The 21,327-nt window shown below is 43.4% G+C and overlaps 1 protein-coding gene across 2 annotated transcripts; it reads left to right on the top strand.

Annotated features, from left to right (window-relative positions):
• The first annotated feature begins 1,605 nt into the window (after positions 1–1,605).
• LOC120053053 (endothelin receptor type B-like) lies at positions 1,606–14,887 on the top strand. 2 transcript variants are annotated; one of them, XM_039000305.1, is made up of 8 exons: positions 1,609–1,989; positions 3,409–4,006; positions 6,474–6,601; positions 9,217–9,415; positions 11,073–11,225; positions 11,791–11,924; positions 12,171–12,279; positions 13,016–14,887. In XM_039000305.1, exons 2-8 carry the CDS (start codon positions 3,428–3,430, stop codon positions 13,154–13,156), a joined length of 1,443 nt encoding a protein of 480 aa, XP_038856233.1. In that variant the 5' UTR covers positions 1,609–1,989; positions 3,409–3,427; the 3' UTR covers positions 13,157–14,887. The 2 variants fall into 2 exon arrangements, with proteins under 2 accessions (XP_038856234.1, XP_038856233.1); XM_039000306.1 differs by lacking the exon at positions 12,171–12,279 and having other exon boundaries at positions 1,606–1,989.
• The last annotated feature ends 6,440 nt before the right edge of the window (positions 14,888–21,327 follow it).

Here is a 21,327-nt window from a genome sequence, read left to right as displayed (position 1 = left end):
ATTTTCCACAGGAGACTCTGATAACTGAAACAATTAATACTAAGTGATGTATTTACACTATATATAAAAAGTATATTTTCTCTCATATTCCATCTCTTCCTGGTACAGGGCATGACATGGCACGCATAACATAATTACTTGATTATCATAAATATTTCCACTTTTACAAGGTAATATTTTCCACAGGAGACTCTGATAACGTCAGACACACTGTTTTCATTAAAATGACGATGTGATCCAAAGTGTTGTTTAATGAGATGATTGCTACAGCCTGACCTTAATGGAAAGAAGCCTACCCTTAGGCCAGGAGAATGTACCAGCGTGCTGGAGTGCTGTTGATACAGAAAACACTACTTTGCCCTCTCGGAGGATGTTCAATCAGCTTTTAGGAATGGCCCTTGACTTCGACAAGGCCTGGGGGCCCACAAGTAATCAAGCGGTGTGTGTGTGTGTGTGAGTTTGTGTGTGTGTGTGTGTGTACCTTATCTGTTTGCACATGATCTTATCTTCCTCGTGATATGGAACTCCATTGTCCAGGTTCTTTATTTAGCTAAACAGTTGCTGTGTCAGCTCGTTGGGAGAGAGAAGGGCCGACCTTGGCCTGCTTGGATAGCCTCTCTTCCTGCTTTTAGACAATGTATTGATAAAGGGCCCATTTGCTAAGTGTATAGTTATGGAACGAGTAATGGACACCGATGGAGAGGCACTCACATTCCTCATCATTATTGACATGCCTCACTCTTCTTTGTTACCTAGCACAACTCACAACATCTATCTGTCTGGACATGATGTACTTTGTGCCGTACATGTCTATGGGACAATATATCAAACATTCCTTTGTTTAGTTTCAAACTAGTTTATTTACTGTTTGGTGAATATGACAGCTGACAAACCTAATTAAGTGGAATAATCATGCATATGACCCTATTTAAGGCAGGCTACAAGAGATTGATACACTTGCAGCTTGTGTGGCACGTACAGATGTGGTGATTTGACTAGCCTCTGCTTTGGCCACCCACAGAGTTGTGATTGTAAAAAGTAATGCTTCAAAGAAAGTTTGGTTCCGCTCTCTTTACTACCCTTCCCTTTCCATCTCAACATGTTCACATCAAGACAACTGGGACATGCACATTTAGTTCCGACTGCCCTCCTCACATTTCCTTACCATGTTGATCTCGGTTTCCTTTAGTGGGAAGAAACAGTTGAGCCGTATACAGGGCTAGAATCTGATCTGGGATCTGAGGAAAGGAGAGAGAGGAGCATACTGACTGGGGACTGTGTGGTTCCCAGATACCCGGTGTGTGAGTGTGGGAGTGTGTGTGTGTTTGTGTATATCGGAGTGCGTTGTGCCCCTGAGATGATTTTCAGCAGGCGGTGCAGAGATGAGAGAGAGACGAGAGGAGGAGTGAGAGAGGAGAGAGAGAGAGAGAGAGGAGAGAGAGAGAGAGAGAGAGAGAGAGAGAGAGAGAGAGAGAGAGAGAGAGAGAGAGAGAGAGAGAGAGAGAGAGAGAGAGAGAGAGAGAGAGAGAGAGAGAGAGGAGAAAGGAGAGAGAGAAAGATAGAGAGACAAAGAGGAGAAAGAGGGAGAGCGAAAAAGATAGAGAGAAAGAGTGAGAGAGAAAGAGGGGCTGCTGTTGCTGTTTCCTATGGGGGGCCTGTTACCGAGGGGAGGTGGAGATTTACACTCCCTCTCAGTCAAAGTGCTCCCTCCACTCCTGCTGCGCTCTGAGACACACACAGACACACACACACACACACGCTCCCAACTCTCCACAGGAAAACCCAGAGCCTAATGCGCAGCACCTCACAGGCAGCACACTGCCACGTACGTTGGGCAAACCAAGTGGGACACTAACTCCGACTCTGCGACTTTGATAGTTGGTTAATTACTCATGTGATGTGATTCAGATGTCTAGGGGCTTCAGCAGAAAGTTCGCCTGACGGTTCCAACAGGGGAGGCAGGAGCAGACATTTTAGAAGAGCAGAGCGGTAGGTGAAAACCAAAGCTATTTATTATTTATCAATATATCAGTTTACGTGCCGTCACACAGGGTCCCAGTAGTGTGGTGCCTGATGCTAAACGGTGATGCTACATGAAGTGCTGGATGCTAAATAGGTTTCTGTGTACTAACTAGGTGACATCTGGGACTTTGAACAGGATGAAACACTCTTCATGGCTAGCTGGAGAGCCACTGTGTTCTGTTGTGATGAAAAAGTATTCAAATGTAGATCTCAGTTTTCTTTACCTCCTTGGTCTGAATTCAGTGAGTCTAAATTGTACATTCATAGAAAGGGTTTTTAACTACTTTGTAAAGTTTTACCTGAAATACACTATGATATTACTTTGAATATAACCTGGTAATTATATAAATGTAAGTATTTGATTTACATATTGATAGTAGGGTTAATTTCCAACTGGTTAAAAAATATATTTTAACATTTTGAGAGAACTTAAGATTTGTTCATGTAACATCTTCACTTAACTCTCAAACAATACAAAAGCTATATTGTGTAATATAACACTGACTAGACATGGGGCTGATCTGATTCTTTCATGTTAAAATGTCTCATTGTTTTCTAACCGCTAGTCTGAGTCTTTAAATTAAAACCAGAAGGGAGAATGCAGGGCAGAGGAAACCACACTGAAGAAGCCACACAAGGGGCGCATTGTCAAAACAATATAAAGCCCTGCCTGGCTCTCTCTCTCTCTGTGTGTGTGTGTGTGTGTGTGTGTGTGTGTGTGTGTGTGTGTGTGTGTGTGTGTGTGTGTGTGTGTGTGTGTGTGTGTGTGTGTGTGTGTGTGTGTGTGTGTGTGTGTGTGTGTAATATGTGCTTGTAGCCCACACACTCCTATTAGCACAAAGGCTGTGCTGATTATTACTTCCAGAAATGACAGAGAGGAGACTCTTCATAAGCTCACCCATCATATTGTTTGACTGTAACCAGTCGTGGCATCTTCCCATCTGTGCCCCCTTGGTAAAACCTGTTTGAAGTCTGAAGGAGGTTGTTTTACTTCCTCTAGCAGTTGGAGAGGATGGGAGAGGACCCACTGTGATGTGTAACTTTTGACTGACACATTCTGGTTCTGGCTCCATTTCTGAGGAGATGTTCCTGAATTGACATTTCAGTTGTGGCGGGGGGAATTAAAAGATTCGGACAAAAGTTCCCAGTGGTTACACAGTCAATTCAATTGAGGAAGTTTTGTTTTGTTGCTTGCAAAGTTTGCTGGCTGAAATAACCCATATACTTTTTTCCCTGTCTCCCTTCATCTCTCTCTTTCTGTGTCTCTCTCTCTCTCACTCTCTCTCACTCTCCCCCCCTTTCTCTAACTTGCTCCCCCCTCTCTCTCTAACTTGCTCTCCCCCCCTCTCTATCTCTCTCCCCTCCCTTGTCTCTCTCGCTCACCAGCTCTCACCACCAGCAGTATATGGGGAACCCCTACACTATCTGTCCATCTCCTGAGACAAAGCGTGGAATGTGTTCTATAATGGGCGCCCCAATCGTACATGTGTTGGTGCTAATGGCCGTCATGGCCGCCCTGCCTGGCCCTGGAATGTGTCAGATAAACAGCACCACAGACGAGGGAGAGAAGAACTCCCTACCAGACCAGGGCCTGGTCCTCCACAACACCCACATCACCCTCCAACCCCTGGGCTTCCACAGCACCAGTAGCCCCTTCCTGGAGCATGGGAGTCCCATCTCCACCAGGGGCCACCAGGGGCCGCAATGGCCCAGGGTCGGAGCTGGATCTGGGGCCACAAACATCACCAGGATAAGGGCCCCTCCACCATGCACCATCGCCACTTCCATTCAAGGCTATTTCAAATACATCAACACAGTGATTTCTATCATAGTGTTTGTGGTGGGCATAGTGGGCAATGCCACCCTGTTGAGAATTATCTACCAGAATAAGTGCATGAGGAACGGGCCCAATGCCCTCATTGCCAGCCTGGCGCTGGGCGACCTCATCTACATCACCATAGATATACCCATCAACGTCTACAAGGTAAGAGACACATATCCATCCTGTACACTGGACATTACAGTGAATTGTGCATGGATATATTGAAGCATAATTGCATCTCAGAGAGAACGAGAGATTATTTCACTTGCTTTGGCAATGTAAACATATGTTTCCCATGCTAATAACGCCGCTTGAATTGAATTGAGGGGGAGAGAGAGAGAGAGAGAGAGAGAGAGAGAGAGGAGAGAGAGAGCGAGAGAGAGCGAGAGAGAGCGAGAGAGAGCGGGTGAGAGAGGGAGAGCGAGAGAGTGCGCGCAAGAGAGAGAGAGCGAGAGAGAGCGAGAGAGAGTGAGAGAGAGCGAGAGAGAGAGCGCGCGAGAGAGAGAGCGAGGGAGAGAGAGAGAGAGAGAGAGAGAGAGAGAGAGAGAGAGAGAGAGAGAGAGAGAGAGAGAGAGAGTCATTATTTGCCAGCCTAAGGGATGTGGTCGCAACACGGGCCAGATGGTATACCAACAACAGACTGAAAAAGGCCAACCTATTAGAATCCTCTAAGAGAGTAGCGGAGAAAAGAAAGGGGAGAACAAATAAATAAAGTATTCATTAGAAGGCTCCCCAAAGATCATGTTGCTCTCCAAAGTTGATTTCAGTCAGTAGTAGTACTACTTTATCTTCATTGGGTGGCTCTTTGTGATGACGGAAGCAGGGAGAGGCCCAGACTTAAATAAACAATGGAATCAGACCAATCAGACTGCGGTCACACATATCAGTGGCCCTGCTCTGACCCGTGGTTTGTCACAGGACCAGCTCTCCTCTCCAGCCCTCTTATCTGCGATCACACTTGAACCTAGCTACACTCAGAATAAATGGGTCTGGTTAAATGATGAATCACGTGTCCAGTGTGAGTCATTTAAACCCATTAGACTGTAGTCCATTTACCCCCATGTGGGCTCACTTTAACATTACCTAGATAGATCTCACAGATGATTTACGGCGTTATCTTACCTGCTGTGGTATTATTGCTTGAGAGTAATGAGCATATTTTTCATTGGGTCCACATACATTGGTTGACCAGGTCAAGGTCTTAATAGGATGTAGTACAGTACATTGTGAATGCTCAGTTCATTGTGAAGAGAAATGGTGAAGCCACCTGTTTAGTATTACCGGTATATAGTTTCATCACACTGTGTCAGCACATATGGAAGTGCTCGGGTCCCGGGACAGATGATTCTCTACATGTACAAAGGGGGAAAAGTCTTTCCTGTATTAGGCGCTTCAGTTACACACATGAAGGATAAATCACAATGTCCCTTTGTACTGGTGAGGAAAAGTAGTGCCGTACGTACAACTCTGGATTCAGGCCAAACACTCCCTGTGAATATGTCTGCACTACAGGGCCATGTGCTTTCGGGAGGCCCAGCTCACTTCCTACGGGGTTTGTTTGACGCAGTTTCCAAATTGAATCATATACACACTGCATACACACACACAATACTACATACACACACACGGACACAGGCTACACACACACCCACAGTGACGTAGCCCCCTTTCCCTTCCAACTCCCATGTTCCCGAGACTTTTTGATTAGATGGAACCGCCTAGCGCTCCAAGTGAACAATAGGGGGACAAGGATGCACCCGTGAAGTGTTTCCTTTGACCCGGCATCTCAACGACTCTGGGTTAATCCCCTCTTTCTCTCTTTGTTCGGCCCATGTTGATTCCTGTTCAACGACAGCTGCCAAGACTACTTCATAATGACAAAGGGTGGTTTTAGCAGTCTGTTCTACAGGGAGAGCTGTGAGTTGTTTTCTTAAGGGAGCTCCTCTTGTAAGAGGCTATGGGAAGTGGTGCTTATAGATGCCTGGAAGTCCAATTAAAGAAAAGATGTCACTTTCAAAGATAGTTCCAGGGTTGGCTTGCTATGGGCCTGTTGTTGGACTGTACTCAGATTCAGAATGAAGTCAGGACGTACCATGAAATCCCTCTGATGTGACTGTGACTAACCTGCCTGTTGTGAAGGGCCTGCTACAGCACAGTGGTTAAAGATAGTCCGGACCCTAAGGACAATGGGAATTGAGCTAAGAGGAGATAAACATGTGATTCCCTAACCTCAATCCCCTATAATTTATCCCTTACTAGTTAGTAAAGAAAGCGATATAAGGGCTAGTCCATTATTTTTATTATTGTTGATGTTATTATTATTGTTATTATTATTTTATTATTATTACTCTTCACAGCAGGTATTGTTCTTTCACAATTCTATTTATTTTTTACATGCTTTTTCTGTCTTCTCAGTTACCATACTGGCTAATAATGACCATTATGGATTTCTGGTATCTTATGAAAGGGTTTGTAATACAGGGAAGTGCCAACTGGCTCAATGCCATCTAAGGTGTGTGGTTATTTCCTGACGATGCAAAGCCTGTTGTGTGTTGAAGCGTACAGACTGTTGTCTACGATGTGCTGACGGTCTCTCTCTCTCTCTCTCTCTCTCTCTGTGTCCCTGCAGCTCCTTGCCACCAGGTTCCCCTTCGATGACAATTCCTTTGGGCTGTGTCTTTGTAAGCTGGTGCCATTCCTACAGAAGGCCTCTGTGGGCATCACCGTCCTCAACCTCTGTGCCCTAAGCGTCGACAGGTCAGTCACCTGTACCACTGCTGAATTCCAAATCAACCAATGGTAGCTGATCTAACAGGATCAAAGCAAAAAGCCTAAGAAATATTTGCATTTGCATATTAATGTTTATAGAATTAATAAACAATATAAGCAATAAGCAATATGGTGTTTCTTTCCATCTGCTTCATGATAGCCTATTGCCTACACCTATCCAATTCTTTCAGATCTACGAGAGTGTCTTGGGAGTAAGGGATAAGGCTTCTGAAGCATTATACACATTACTCATTTACTATCAAATGCATTGTCTGGCAGGCATACACTTACCAAGGTTAACATATGAGCTGTAGCTGAATCTGACCTAGTACTCAGACACTAAGTGGGTCTTTATGCAATTTATTTCATAGAGACATATTCTGCTCCCTGGAATAGGATTCTATTATCTTGTAAAAACATGTGTTTTAAATTGGTTCCAGACTCATGGAATGTTTGCACCGTAGAATTCTGTTCTGTTCTGGCCCTTCAGTTCTGTGAATCTTTATATGTAGGTTACGGTAAACTCCAAATGAAAATCAGTCTAATGATACTTTTTTTCTGTGAAATGTAGTCTACTTTACAATATGTATGTATCAAAGAAAAAAACTCCTCTCTAAACTTTTTTCCTATGAAAAAAAGTCACCCTCAGACCCTCAACCTTTGCCAGTAACTCACCAACACCATGATAAAACACATTGCCGTGGTTTGAATTCAAACCAAACTTGTTTGTTGAACAGTAAAGCCTTTATGAGATAGCCCACTCTATGTATGGGAGTGGCTGAGACAAATTGGCCAGGAAAGATGAATGACTTCCCTAATTTGATTTAAAGGAAACCACAGGATGAGAGTTAGTTTAACTTCTTAGTGGAGGTGGTAAAGGCAGTTTATTCCGGAAGTTTGTAATGTCAGTAATAATGGAGCTCTCCCATTAGCAACATAGTTACTCTCCCTCCTAGTTTTACTATTGGCTGCATCTGTTAAGGACTAGGCCAGCTGGGGCCATATCCACAAAGCCTCTCAGAGTAGGAGTGCTGATCTAGGATCTGCCCATACAATCTTTTTCATCTGATCCATAAGTCAAATCTGATGCTAGATCAGCACTCCTACTCTGAGACGCTTTGTGGTCTTAGTTGTTTCTCTCCCTGAGGAGGGATAGCTTTGCCATCAAGGAGCAGAAGTAGTCTTATTCTCAAATCTAAAAGTGTTTATTCTCACATTTTTAACTCTGATTGTTTTGTGTCTGTTGCTAGACTACTAGACTTGTATTCCCGTCTCACTCCCTTCAGTTCTTGTAACACTTAACACTGTCGCTCCTGTTAATCAGCAGAGTGAAAGTGAGTGGCTGACTTCCGGCTTCATTGGCCTGTGAGTTAGCAGACATAAGAGATAAGAGCATAAGGAGGCCTGTTCTGGGTCTAAAGGGATGGAAGCCAGTTGAACATACCAGCTATGCTGAATGACTCCCATCATAGAGAGAGAGACGTTAGTGATAGAGGCAAGTTCAATAGCAGATGCTCCCAGAAAACGCGCAGCATATCTCGTCTGGTTTGTGTCTCGTCCTCTCTGTTTGAGAGAGAGAGAGAATGTGGATGCATTACCAGCTGGGTAAAATATAAATGACACTATGTTGTTTGCCAAGGGTATTCAAGTGCGTCATGAAAAATATATTGTTCAGGCCATAAAATGTTGATGCAGCGTTTACTAAAACAAGCGGTGCCTATTAATGAAACAAACAAGCAAACATGATTTGGAGCACAGGAAACAAGCGTCAACAAACAGACTATAGCTCCTGCCAACGCTTGTTTGGAGGCTTCACAAAAGAATGAATATTAGATTCTGGGGATAAACAATTGATTATTATCTGTTGTTCATTAAATCTTAACTTGGATCATTTTTCTCACTATGCGGTACAGTGTGTGTCTGGTCTACTGCCATGCAGTCAGTTCATAGAGCATATACTACAATGTACCACTGAGTTGACCCAACATAATGGTACAGATGAACAAGTAGTCCAGTAGTTTTCTCACCATATCTCTGTGGTTCTCACAATCATGTTCCCATGCAGGGTTAAACGTTTGAAGTAAGTCTATTATTCAAGTGCTGGAAGTGTCTCTAAAACAGATTCACTTTTCACAGTCACTTGAACCTCCTAGCGGGCAAAGCTGGTTGAAATGACTTCATTACAACCATTAAAAGCTGGTTGAAATGACTTCATTACAACCATTAAAAGCTGGTTGAAATGACTTCATTACAACCATTAAAAGCTGGTTGAAATGACTTCATTACAACCATTAAAAGCTGGTTGAAATGACTTCATTACAACCATTAAAAGCTGGTTGAAATGACTTCATTACAACCATTAAAAGCTGGTTGAAATGACTTCATTACAACCATTAAAAGCTGGTTGAAATGACTTCATTACAACCATTAAAAGCTGGTTGAAATGACTTCATTACAACTAGTTTCGCCGCTGGGCTGTTTATTAGTTCCAACTCCCAACTCATCAGTTGTTGCTGAAAAGTCCACAGCCCTGGCCCTGCTCTAACCCCTACCTTACCCCACCATGTTCACCCTTTCATTCTTTGTGTCCCTCCATGCCCCAGGTACCGTGCAGTGGCGTCATGGAGCAGGGTCCAGGGAGTAGGCATTCCTCTTCGGACGGCCATGGAGATCGTGTCCATCTGGGTGCTGTCCATGGTCCTGGCTGTCCCAGAGGCCATCGGCTTCGACATGGTTGAATTCAACTACAGGAACGAGACCATACGGACATGTATGCTCAACCCCAAGACTGAGTTCATGATGGTACGACCCATTTTCTTGTTGACGCTTCTGCACTTCAAATAATCCTATTACCTGTATACAAACAAATCTGGCCCACAACGTGTCTGAGTAAGAGTGCTGATCTAGGATCAGGTCCCCCCTCGTATTCATTATGATTTAAAAGACAAAAGTGATTCACGTAGGGTTACAGTACAGTACATGTGTGTTAAGTTAGTAAATCTGAGAGTCCATGATTTCATGTGGTGGTGTATCCTTGCACTGACCTATCAAAAACAATTCCATCTGTCCAAATACTTGGCATGAAAAGTAATTGTTATAAATACAGTGGTGGATTTATCGTACTGACATTCATTTCTCTGACATTCTTGGTGGAACCACGGAAAGAACTAGAATTATGGTGAAAGGAAGCATACAGAGGCCAGACCTGGGTTCAAATATCATTTCAAATACTTTAGCTGTGCTTGACTGAGCTTGTCTGGCTTAAAGGACGAATAGAATCGTCCCAAAACATCTGGCACTCCAGGTAGGTGTAACGGTCGTCGTAATATTCCTCCTCCTCCTCGGACGAGGAGAGGAGAGAGGGATCGGAAGACCAATGTGCAGCGAGGTATGTAGACATCATGAATTTATTAGACAAGACGAACACTGAACCGAACTATACTTGATAAATACAAAATAACAAACAGACAACGTAGACTGACCTGAACATGCAAACTACATAAAATGAAGAACGCACGAACAGGAAAGAACGAACGAACGAATGAGACGAGACAGTACCGTGTGGTGCAATAAACACAGACACAGCGACAATCACCCACAAACAAACAGTGAGAACAGCCTACCTTAAATATGGTTCTCAATCAGAGGAACGTCAAACACCTGCCTCTAATTGAGAACCATATCAGGCACATTAAACCCAACATAGAAACACAACACATAGAATGCCCACCCAGCTCACGTCCTGACCAACAAAACAAAGGATTAACACAATAACTAGGGTCAGAACGTGACAGTAGGCTAGAGCAAACACAAAGTATTTGAAAGATTTCAAATAGTACTTGAACCCAAATAGCATTTGAACTCTGACAGAGGTCTCCATACGTTTTTTCCCTCAGAGAGAAAATCTCTGAGGTGATCACTTTCTTTGTTCACAAGCCTGGAGAACATAATTGATCGCAGGCCACAACAGCAATTACAGCTCAACTGATGTATGGTTCCTTGGCTGAGCCATGTGTGTGTCTAGTTCACATCATGCAACACAAAAGATACTAAATCCCATATCATGACCAAACCATGCTGAGGTTAAGGTCGTTTCATTTAAATCCTCCTGGAGTGAGGAATTTAGTAATGTCGTATAAAGGTTATAGATTATTTATTCTGTGGCCAAAAAATTCCTCAAATGGCATCTGCTCCTCCTTAAAACTTGTACGATAATATGTGGATTTAGTAGATTAGAATATGTCACTGCCATCACATAGACGTATTGGTAAAGTCAACTTGCTTTGTTACCAAACCTAGCAGGTGAAACTGGTTGAAATGACCTCATTATGACATCAATACAACCAGTTTTCCACGTTTGCCTGCTAGACAGTCTTCTGGAGTATTGGCATGTTAAGAATTGTGGTTCTCCTGCATAGAACCTGTGTACTAACGTTCTCCTGTTGTGGTTCTCCTGCAGTACTATAAGGACATCAAGGACTGGTGGTTGTTTGGGTTCTACTTCTGCGTTCCTCTGATGTGTACGGCCGTGTTCTACACTCTGATGACCTGTGAGATGCTCAACCACAGGAACGGCAGCCTCCGCATCGTCCTCAGTGAACACCTCAAACAGGTACACACACACACACAAGGTACTGAGGCCAGACTGCCTCATGTTTAGTGTCTCTTAAGGAGAAGCCCATTCCCTCTCTCAGGCCTCTCAAGCTGACGTTGCATAACCCGCCCTGACTGCCTTCTACATTCATAGTACTACTACTTAGTATCAGATCTCTCTTCTCTTCGGTTGTTACGTCCTGTAACCAGAGCCTCTAGTGTTTTGGAGGCCCTAAGCCAGGTTGGGCTGCGTATAGGCAGAGGCACCTCTACCGTAACAGTACACTACTGCAGAATGACTCATGTTTAGTCTCTTTAAAGGTTTGTCCTTTTCCTCTCTCAGGCCTATCCGGTTTACATTACATAACCCTACATCTCCCTAACAACCTAGCGTCTCCCTAACAACCTAGCGTCTCCCGAACATAACATTTTGTCTGTTTACATCCCCAGAGTTGTTACCATACAGTACTCAGGATGACTCAGCGTTTTTTATATACGTTTTCCACTCTCAGTATCTTGTCTTCATCATCCTTCATCGTCATCGTCCAACCTTTTCCTAATCTGTTGTTTATTGTTATCCCCAGAGACGGGAAGTGGCCAAAGCAGTGTTCTGCCTGGTCCTGATCTTCGCTCTGTGCTGGTTCCCCCTGCACCTCAGCAGGATCCTCAAGAAGATGGTCTACAACCCCAGAGACATCGGACGCTGTGACCTGCTCAAGTGAGTGCAGCCATGTTTGTTTGCTGTTGTCATCTTATTATTAGAAATGACTGATTCAGTACGGTGTGTTGGAAAATGGAAAGGTGGAAATACGTGGGGAATCACTCGACTGGATCTAGAACCACAACAGACTAAACACAGACGGACATGATTTGAGTTGCTGCAATTTAACGATTCGAAATGTTTGAAAGGAGATGAAACTCAAATGGAAGTTCGGCCAAAAAACATGGGTGTCGTTTCTTTCAGCTTCCTGTTGGTCTTGGATTACCTGAGTATCAACCTAGCCACAGTAAACTCATGTATAAACCCCATCATCCTCTACTTTGTCAGCAAGAAGTTCAAAAACTGTTTCAAGGTACAGTAGATCCCTAAACATACACACACACCCAACTCTCCTTTTCTCTCTTGCTCTATATCTCTCTCAATCCTTTTCACTCTCTCTTGCTTTCTTTTTCTTTCGCTCTCTCTTTCCCCCCATATAATCAGTATCTCCACTAACCCCCCCAGCCCTCCCCAAACCCTTTGTCTTGTCTCACCAGTAAAACAAACAGAGAACCTCTCCCTCTCCCCACGACCGAGGGGCCGTGGCTCTGCGCTGGTGATGACATTATTTAAAGAAAATGTAAAGCAAAGCAGTGATTTATGAACTCATTTACTGGGTGAGGTCACATAACTGTACACATCTGTTAGAGACCTGAGCTGAAGATAAGCCATGCTCTAGCTCTAGCTGTCCTCAGAGAGCGAGAAAGACTGAGACTAACTCATAACAGCAATTCCCAGACCCTGAACGTGCCTCTTCCTCTTCTGCAGAAGTGGGGCTAAGAGTTTGGGAAGGATAGAAAGTGTTCTACTTCTCACGCTGTGAGCAGATGTAGTTTTATGTAGTATACTGTTCAAAGAAGCATTCCCAGCCCTCATTACACAAGCCCTCATTATTGTAAGCTGTAGAAAAGTGCCTACTTGGACCTCGTCTATCGTAGCAGCAATAGAATAAACGCTATCAACACAGAATGACCACAGCACTATGAATAGTGCCTCTAATCTTGTAAACTTGTACCCTTGTTCAAGTGTCTAACCTTGTCCCCTTCCAGTCCTGCCTGTGTTGTTGGTGCCACTCGGATGCCACAGTGACCAGCACGGGACAAAACGGGAACGGGACCAGTATCCAGTGCAAGAGCCCAGAGCCCGCCAACCTTCACACGGACCGCAGCCTACGCAAAGACAGTGACTGACCACCACAGGAGGTGACGCCCCCTATGGACGAGGAGGTCTCACTACAACTACAGCCAGTCTGCACTAAACACAATGGACTCTCAACTCAATAGGACCCCCATGTTAAACCGCTATGGCGTGACAAACAGAGAGAGAGTCACATGTTTCAAACACCATCACACGTTTCTTTTACAGAACACTGCTGGGCAGCTCTGGAGCCTGACGTAGAACGACGGGGGAAATTAGTGGAGTTTATATATAGACACAAACATACAATGGGCATGATGGACGCTGCAGTATTTCCAGTGTCTCTATGGACTATACCGTTCCCTTTGCCAGGGGGAGACGAGGAGGGAGCGATGCTTTACAGTACCGTGAGAGAGGAGGAAGAGGGATGGAGGGAGGGGAGGGGACGGGAGGGGGAAGGTAGCTAACAGGATGCAGCTGAACTCAGGCTATAAATGACCGGCCAGTCAGTAACGGAGCGAGTAGCGTGTTGTTCTGTTCACAAAATGGTCAGCACTGCTGGGATGAACCAGGAAGCAGCGGAAACCCCGGGAAGGAAGGCCAGAGCGCTCCCTGTTAGAGGGGACGAGAGGAGAAGGAGAGAATGGTCCCCCATGAGTCCTAATGAACTGCTACTCAGTGATGGTGGAGAGAAGGGGAGCTCTCACTATTGAGTTGACTGTCCTTTTTTAGTGTCGCTATAGCTTCTTCCATCATAGGCACTATACGCTGGTCGTTGTATACACAGTAGTACACTTTCATAGAGTAAGCTAATGTCCTGTGTTCGGTATGGTGAATTTGTTTTAATATAGATGAAAGTGATTTTGCCATGTAAACGTGTGTGTTCCAGTACTGTTTAATATTCTGTTTTATAAAACGTACCAGGAAGTGTTAATTCACTGTGTTTAGGTTTCATGTGCTGGGAAGAAGGAAAAACTGATTTTAACGAAAAGGTGCCTTGTGTCACCTTGAATTCCCCCGTATAGCCTTATACAGTATACAGACTCTGTACAACGTCCATTGGAATATCACATAGGGTGTAGAGTTACTCCAGTGTAGAGTAACCACCAGAGTGCATCCCAAATGGACCCCTATTCCCTACATAGTCCTATGCGCCCTGGTCAAAAGCTGTGCACTATAGGAGGGAAGGGGGTGCCATTTGGGAAGCAGACCCAGTCTCTTGACTTGTTATCCAAAGACTTACTGAAGTCCCAAGCTAGTTTAAAGAACATGGCCAGATGCAACAAGCACCACAGGACCATAAAGTACAACGTTATGATTATGTCTCAGTTCAAGGCTCGTTGAAAAGGGGGTCTCTATGTTCTCACCCCAAAAATACAGGGATAAAAACGGTATCCCTACTTCACTGTGAATTTTACAAGACACAGAAAATGTTGGTATTTACAGCTAAGCTGTTTGTGAAACATGCTCGTATATATCAAGTTTTTATATGGTGTTATATTTTGCTATGTTCTTTATCATATATACAGAATGTGGTTATTATTTGTCCTTTGCCTGAGGCAGGATTTTTTATTAGTTCGTTTTTTTTGTGATGATAAATATACCAGTTGGTGTTTAAATCATATCAGCTACCTAGGTGACTATACTGCTTTATACATTTGATATGTGAATACATGTATTATGAATACAATTAATGTGCTGTGTGTGTGTGTGTGTGTGTGTGTGTGTGTGTGTGTGTGTGTGTGTGTGTGTGTGTGTGTGTGTGTGTGTGTGTGTGTGTGTGTGTGTGTGTGTGTGTGTGTGTGTGTGTGTGTGTGTGTGTGTGTGTGTGTGTGTGTGTGTGTGTGTGTGTGTGTGTGTGTGTGTGTGTGATTCTTTGCACTTTTTCCGTTTGAGTGTTTGTGGCACTATCTACAGCATATCAGACAGTGTCAAAGATAAAGGCTTTTCAGTTTAACCACTCATATCAAAACATGGTATTTTACCACTATAATGTTCATTCAGAGGCATCATACCCCTCTATAGAAAATTGTATTATTGTTTGACACATTTGTTTCTCATGTTTCATACAGAAATGCTGCTGCTTATCCTAATAAAAATCATTTAAGTGTATACCGTTTGCCTTGCATTACTAATGAGAGATTAACGTTATATTGATATGCATAACGTAAATACTTCGACATGTGTAAGCATAAGAACATTAAACATGGCATTACTAAGGAGTTATACATTTGACATTGATATGCATTACATATAATTACTTTGGAATTTGTAAGCGTATGACCTCTCGCATTGCTTTACTGAGGAGTTATGAACTTTATACTGACATGTCATAGGAATACTCTTCTCTTTCTGAGAGGATAAGGGGCCTCTTTTTTTTTATTTTCTTAGTGTCTGTGGGAAGGAAACACAAGCTGGTCTGGGAGTGATTTGAAGTGCACTGTGACCTGCTTGCTTGTTGCTTGGCAACACCGCCCTCAGGGTTACCATGTCAACTGAGAGGATGTGAACTGAATTGCTTGGAGAGAGGGAATGTAATCAAGCCAGCCAATATGAGTGACTGTTATCAGAGCTCCCAAATAGAGGAGCTGTTAAACATAACTTGTCTTGTTAGCTTAAAGAAGTCCTCCAGCGATTTCAGAATTTTTACTGTTGAAAAGCTATATATAAAAATACAGTAAAGTACACAGGTGTAATACATTGATAAATATAGTGTTTTTTAGACAAAACTGAAAACTTCAAGGAGTTGGTCTGATGGGGAGATGTGATGTCATCGGCTTCTCCCCTTTCTTGAGGAGCCATAGAGAACAAAAGAGGAAACCTGGACCACCTATTGAGATGTGGCTTTTGTTAAGTATATCAGGTGAAAAATTAGGTGAAAAGAAGAATGTAGAACGACTTTGATCAAATCTGCAGGATCTCAACTCTTTGCTTGAGATCAGTGCAATGGCTTTAGTTACATGGTTGTGTTGGACATTTAAAGTGAACACCACGAAATCTTCTTAGACAACCTAAACATTGTGACCGATATCGTTTTTAATCAAGATGATCATTTTAGCATTTTAGTCATTTGGCAGACGCTTATCCAGAGCGACTTACAGTTGTTGCATTCATCTTAAGATCTCCGTCATGTCTAGGTTGAGCTTGAAGTGGTGGGCCGACATTCAAGCTGAGATATCTGCCAGGCACGCCGAGATGCGTGTCGCCACCTGGGTGTCAGAATGGGGGAAGAAGAAAAGTAGTTGAGTGTCATGAGCACAGCAATGATAGGAGAGACCATGTGAGGATATGATGGAGCTGAATGACTTAGTGTATAGATAGAAGGGGAGAGGGCCTAGAACCGAGCCTTGGGGGACACCAGTAGTGAGAGTGCGTGGTGCAGACACAGATCCTCTCCACGTCACCTGGTAGGAGCGGCCTGCCAGGTAGGATGCAATCCAAGAGTGTGTAGAGCCTGAGAGGCCCAGCCCTGAGAGGGTGGAGAGGAGGATCTGATGGTTCACGGTGTCGAAGGCAGCAGATAGATCTAGGAGGATGAGAACAGAGGAGAGAGAGTCAGCTTTGGCAGTGCGGAGAGCCACCGTGACACAGAGAAAAGCAGTCTTGGTTGAGTGACCCTTCTTTGAAGCCTGACTGGATAGGTTCAAGAAGATCGTCAGAGATGAGTTGATGAGGGAAGTGAGGAATGGGAGAAGATCTCCAGAGATGGTCTGGAGAAGGGAGGAGGGGATGGGGTCGAGCGGGCAGGTTGTCGGGCGGCCAGACTTCACTAGTCGCAGGATTTCATCTGGAGAGGGAGGAGAGAAAGAAGTCAGTGGATACAGAGGAAGAGAAGGTAGAGAGGAGGAAGTGAAAGGATGATAGGTTCTCCAAAAGTTTTCCTCCATTTTCCTCCACGGAGCAGGAGGGCCGAGTCGGCCGGGAGGAAAGGAGACAGTGTAAGTCATAGGATGCAGAAAAGGGAGGACAATAGGGTCGAAGAGACAGAATCAGAAGACAGGAGGGAGAAGGATTTAGTCGAAAGGAGAGATGATAGGACAGAAGAGGAGAGAGTAGTGGGATAGAAAGCAAAGATTGTGATGCCGCTTGACCATCTGGGTAGGGGCTGAGTGGCTAGGGTTGGAGGAGAGGGAGACAAAAAAGGAAACAAAGTTTTTAAAATATTTATATTCTTGATTTCAGACCAAAATAAGCTGAGCCAAAATCATTTCTGCCTCAAAACCAATAGTAATGTCAGTGTCATAGATGTGTTGAGAGCTAATTTGTTACTTGTTTCAGTGGGTTGGTGATAACAGGTAATTCTAAGTCATGATCCTTATGAAAGTGTTCCATATTCATTGCAAAACATTTTTTTTGTCTCTTTCCAGTAAGCTTGAAAACACTGAATTCCTCTCACAACTGTGGTTGAAGAATATAAAAATGTCTGGCTTTAATGAAATGGATGACAAAAAAATAACATGAGACTCAAAAGGCATGACCATGAGAGAGAGAGAGAGAGAGAGAGAGAGAGACAGAGAGAGAGAGACAGAGAGAGAGAGAGAGACAGAGACAGAGACAGAGAGAGAGAGAGAGAGACAGAGAGAGAGAGAGAGAGAGAGAGAGAGAGACAGAGAGAGAGAGAGAGAGAGAGAGAGAGAGAGAGAGAGAGAGAGAGAGAGAGAGACAGAGAGAGAGAGAGAGAGAGAGAGAGAGAGAGAGAGAGAGAGAGTGCAAGAAAGAAAGTGAGAGTGCAATAGAGAACAAGCGAGAGAGGATGGTTTTAGGTCTGTGGAATTTGGTGGGAAACTTGGTTGTTGCCAGCAGTGAAATTAATAAAGCTCAAAAGCAAAAAACAGAGGACCTCAAAAGGGCCAAAGAGGCTCCTCTATATAGAACATGGTGAACAGAGCCAAGTCCTTAATGTTGAAGGCCAAACACTGTTCACGAATGACAAAGCATTGGAGGGTTAAGTTGTGTGTGTGTGTGTGTGTGTGTGTGTGTGTGTGTGTGTGCGTGCGTGCGTGCGTGCGTGCGTGCGTGCGTGCGTGCGTGCGTGCGTGCGTGCGTGCGTGCGTGCGTGCGTGCGGAGAGGCATCAGAGGGTCATTATACAGTGCAGGCTGTTCTCTGCTGAAGAACGATGTCTGATGGATGTCTCATTTTATTCAGCAGAGTTCAAACCCATGCTCTCAGCTGCCACTCAGACTTAAGATGCATATAACACAATAACAGTGAGGACTAGATGGACTACATATACCGAACAATGGTGGGTCGATAATGAGAAAGTCTATGAGTTTTGAAAGGGAGCTGAGAAAATTGTGAAGAGATATTTTGGGAAGATGCACTATGGTTTGAAACTAGGATAAATGTTATATAAAGTCAATCTTAATTGAATAGTTTATAATGGGTTGTACGTTGTTCATTCTTAATTAGGCCATTGTATTCGCTACATACTGTGTACACAGAGTAAGGAATTAAGATAAAGCGTGATACAACTGTGTTGAAATCCTTATACTAGCTAGATTTCACAACATTAACAACTCAATCACCAACTGAGTTCTAAGTAAACATCAATGGCTACAGACAGATGCAAGAAGAGAATAGCTATTCTGAAACATACCACCATAGACTTTAATAATAGCCTGTGCCCTTTGTCAGGCTTCTCTACTTGTCTCTCAGCATTACACAGATGTACTGACAGACCTGGGTTCAAATAGTATTTGAAACAATTCCATTTGGTTTCGTTGTGCCAGGCCAGCTCAATCAAGCCCAGCGAAATTATTTGAAACCAAATGGAGTAGTCCCAAAGGTGCCAACCCCTGCCTTCTGGCTTTTTAGGCTGACTAAAGCCAACGCAAAAAGTATTTGAAATGATTTCAAATACTATTTGAACCCAGGTCTGTCTGTATAAATGGAATAGTCCCAAAAGTGCCAACCCCTGCCTTTCGGCTTTTTAGGTTGACAAAAGCCAACACTAAAGTATTTGAAATGATTTCAAATACTTTTAGCAGCTTTAGTCAGCCTAAAAATACAGAAGGCAGGGGTTGGCACTTTTGGGACTATTCAATTTGGTTTCGTTGTGCCAGGCCAGCTCAATCAAGCCAAGCTAAATTATTTGAAAGATTTCAAATACTATTTGAACCCAGGTTTAGTACTGAGGTAATGGATTGGTGTTGAGTCCAAACAAGCACATCACACTTCAGGGTCAACCCTACCTCATGCCACAAGAGTCGACATCGACTTAGCTCTGCATTTCCTCTCAAGAATCCCCCCTCAATCACAGAATAATATCAATAACACATTTCTAATACCACGTGGTGTTCTGCCATACAGAGTAACCTGGAACCAGTAGAAACTGTATCAAACTGGATTGATGATTGGATAATGATATGGTCTGGGAGATATTATTGGTTCCTCATGTCAGAGGCCTACTCTTCCAGCCAATCAGATTGTCACGCATAGGCCTACTCTTTCAGCCAATCAGATTGTAAGGCTATTTTGGGCTATTTCAGGAGGTGTATGGGTGACCTCATCTTTCATGCAAGTGATCTCAGAAACACACAGCATCCAGAAATATCAGTCTACAGGGACCGGATCCAGAAAATTGACAGAAAACAGGATGAATGATGACGCATTTTCGTGATTAGAAATATGAATGTCTGTTTCTTATAATGATATAACTTTTCTTTGTTTTCATATAGGCCAATACATATGATCTGAATGCATATCATTCTAATCTAGAACACTTTGTAGGTCAAGCTAAAAATCTATTCTATTCCAGTCTGTTAGTTATTGTTCAGGAGAAGAAACAGCACAGCTGAAGTAAGTTCCCTGGGTGAATTTGAACACTTCCTAACACACAGACCTGAGGCAGATGTATTAAGATAAATAAGTAATCTCTGAATAATTGCAGACTTGTGTATTCCCCTGATGAGGGCGGTGCACTTTGGCTGATACTGTATCACTTGGTGCCAGTCAACAATCAGACAGTATGGCTCCACCTCTGCATACATTGATTTTCATACAGTAACTTCGCAGGGCCCATATTCATAAAGCGTCTCGGAGTAAGACTGCTGATCTGGGATCAGTGTTAATTTTCAGATCATAATGAATAGGATTAGATGGACAAAGGAGACCTGGTCCTAGATCAGCTCTCCTACTCAGATGTTTTGTAACTAAGTAACAAGACCTGTTCAGTTCATTCAAAAATATACAGTGGCAAGATAAAGTATGTGAACCCTTTTGAATTATCTGGATTTCTGCATAAATTGGTCAAAAAATTTGATCTGATCTTCATCTAAGTCACTACAGACAAACACAGTCTGCTTAAACTAATAAGAAAAATACAATAATTTCTGTGTTGTCTATATTGAATACATCATTTACACATTCACAGTGTAGGTTGGAAAAAGTGTGTGAACCCCTAGGCTAATGACTTCTCCAAAAGCTAATTGGAGTCAGGTGTCAGCTAACTTGGAGTCCAATCATTGAGACGAGATTGGAGATGTTGGTTAGAGCTGCCCTGCCCTATAAAAAACACTCACTTCTTGCTATTCACAAGAATCATTGCCTGATGTGAACCATGCCTCGAACAAAAGAGATCTCAGAAGACACAAGATTAAGACTGGTTGACTTGCATAAAGCTGGAAAGGGTTACAAAAGTATCTCTAAAAGCCTTGATGTTCATCAGTCCACAGTAAGACAAATTATCTATAAATGGGGAAAGTTCAGCACTGTTGCTACTCTCCCTAGGAGTTGTCATCCTGCAAAGATGACTGACTGCTGTAAAGATGACAGTGCAGAATGCTCAATGGGGTTAAAAAGAATCTTAGAGTGTCAGCTAAGACTTAAAGAAATCTCTGGAACATGCTAACATCTCTGTTGACGAGTCTACGATACGTGAAACACTAAACAAGAATGGTGTTCATGGGAGGACACCAGGAAAAAGCCAATGCTGTCCAAAAGAAACATTGCTGAATGTCTGAAGTTAGCAAAAGAGCATCTGGATGTTCCACAGCGCTACTGACAAAATATTCTGTGAACAGATTAAACTAAAGTTGAGTTGTTTGGAAGGAACACAAAACACTGTGTGGAGAAAAAAAGTCCCAGCAAACCAACATCAAAACCTTCTTCCCAACTGTAAAGTATGGTGCAGGGAGCGTCATGGTTTGGGACTGCTTTGCTGCCTCAGTGCCTGGACAGCTTGCTATCATCAACAGAAAAATGAATTCCCAAGTTTATCAAGA

This window comes from Salvelinus namaycush, chromosome 8, assembly GCF_016432855.1.
Source record: "Salvelinus namaycush isolate Seneca chromosome 8, SaNama_1.0, whole genome shotgun sequence".
NCBI lineage: Eukaryota > Metazoa > Chordata > Actinopteri > Salmoniformes > Salmonidae > Salvelinus > Salvelinus namaycush.
This window is presented reverse-complemented; position numbering and strand designations above follow the sequence as displayed.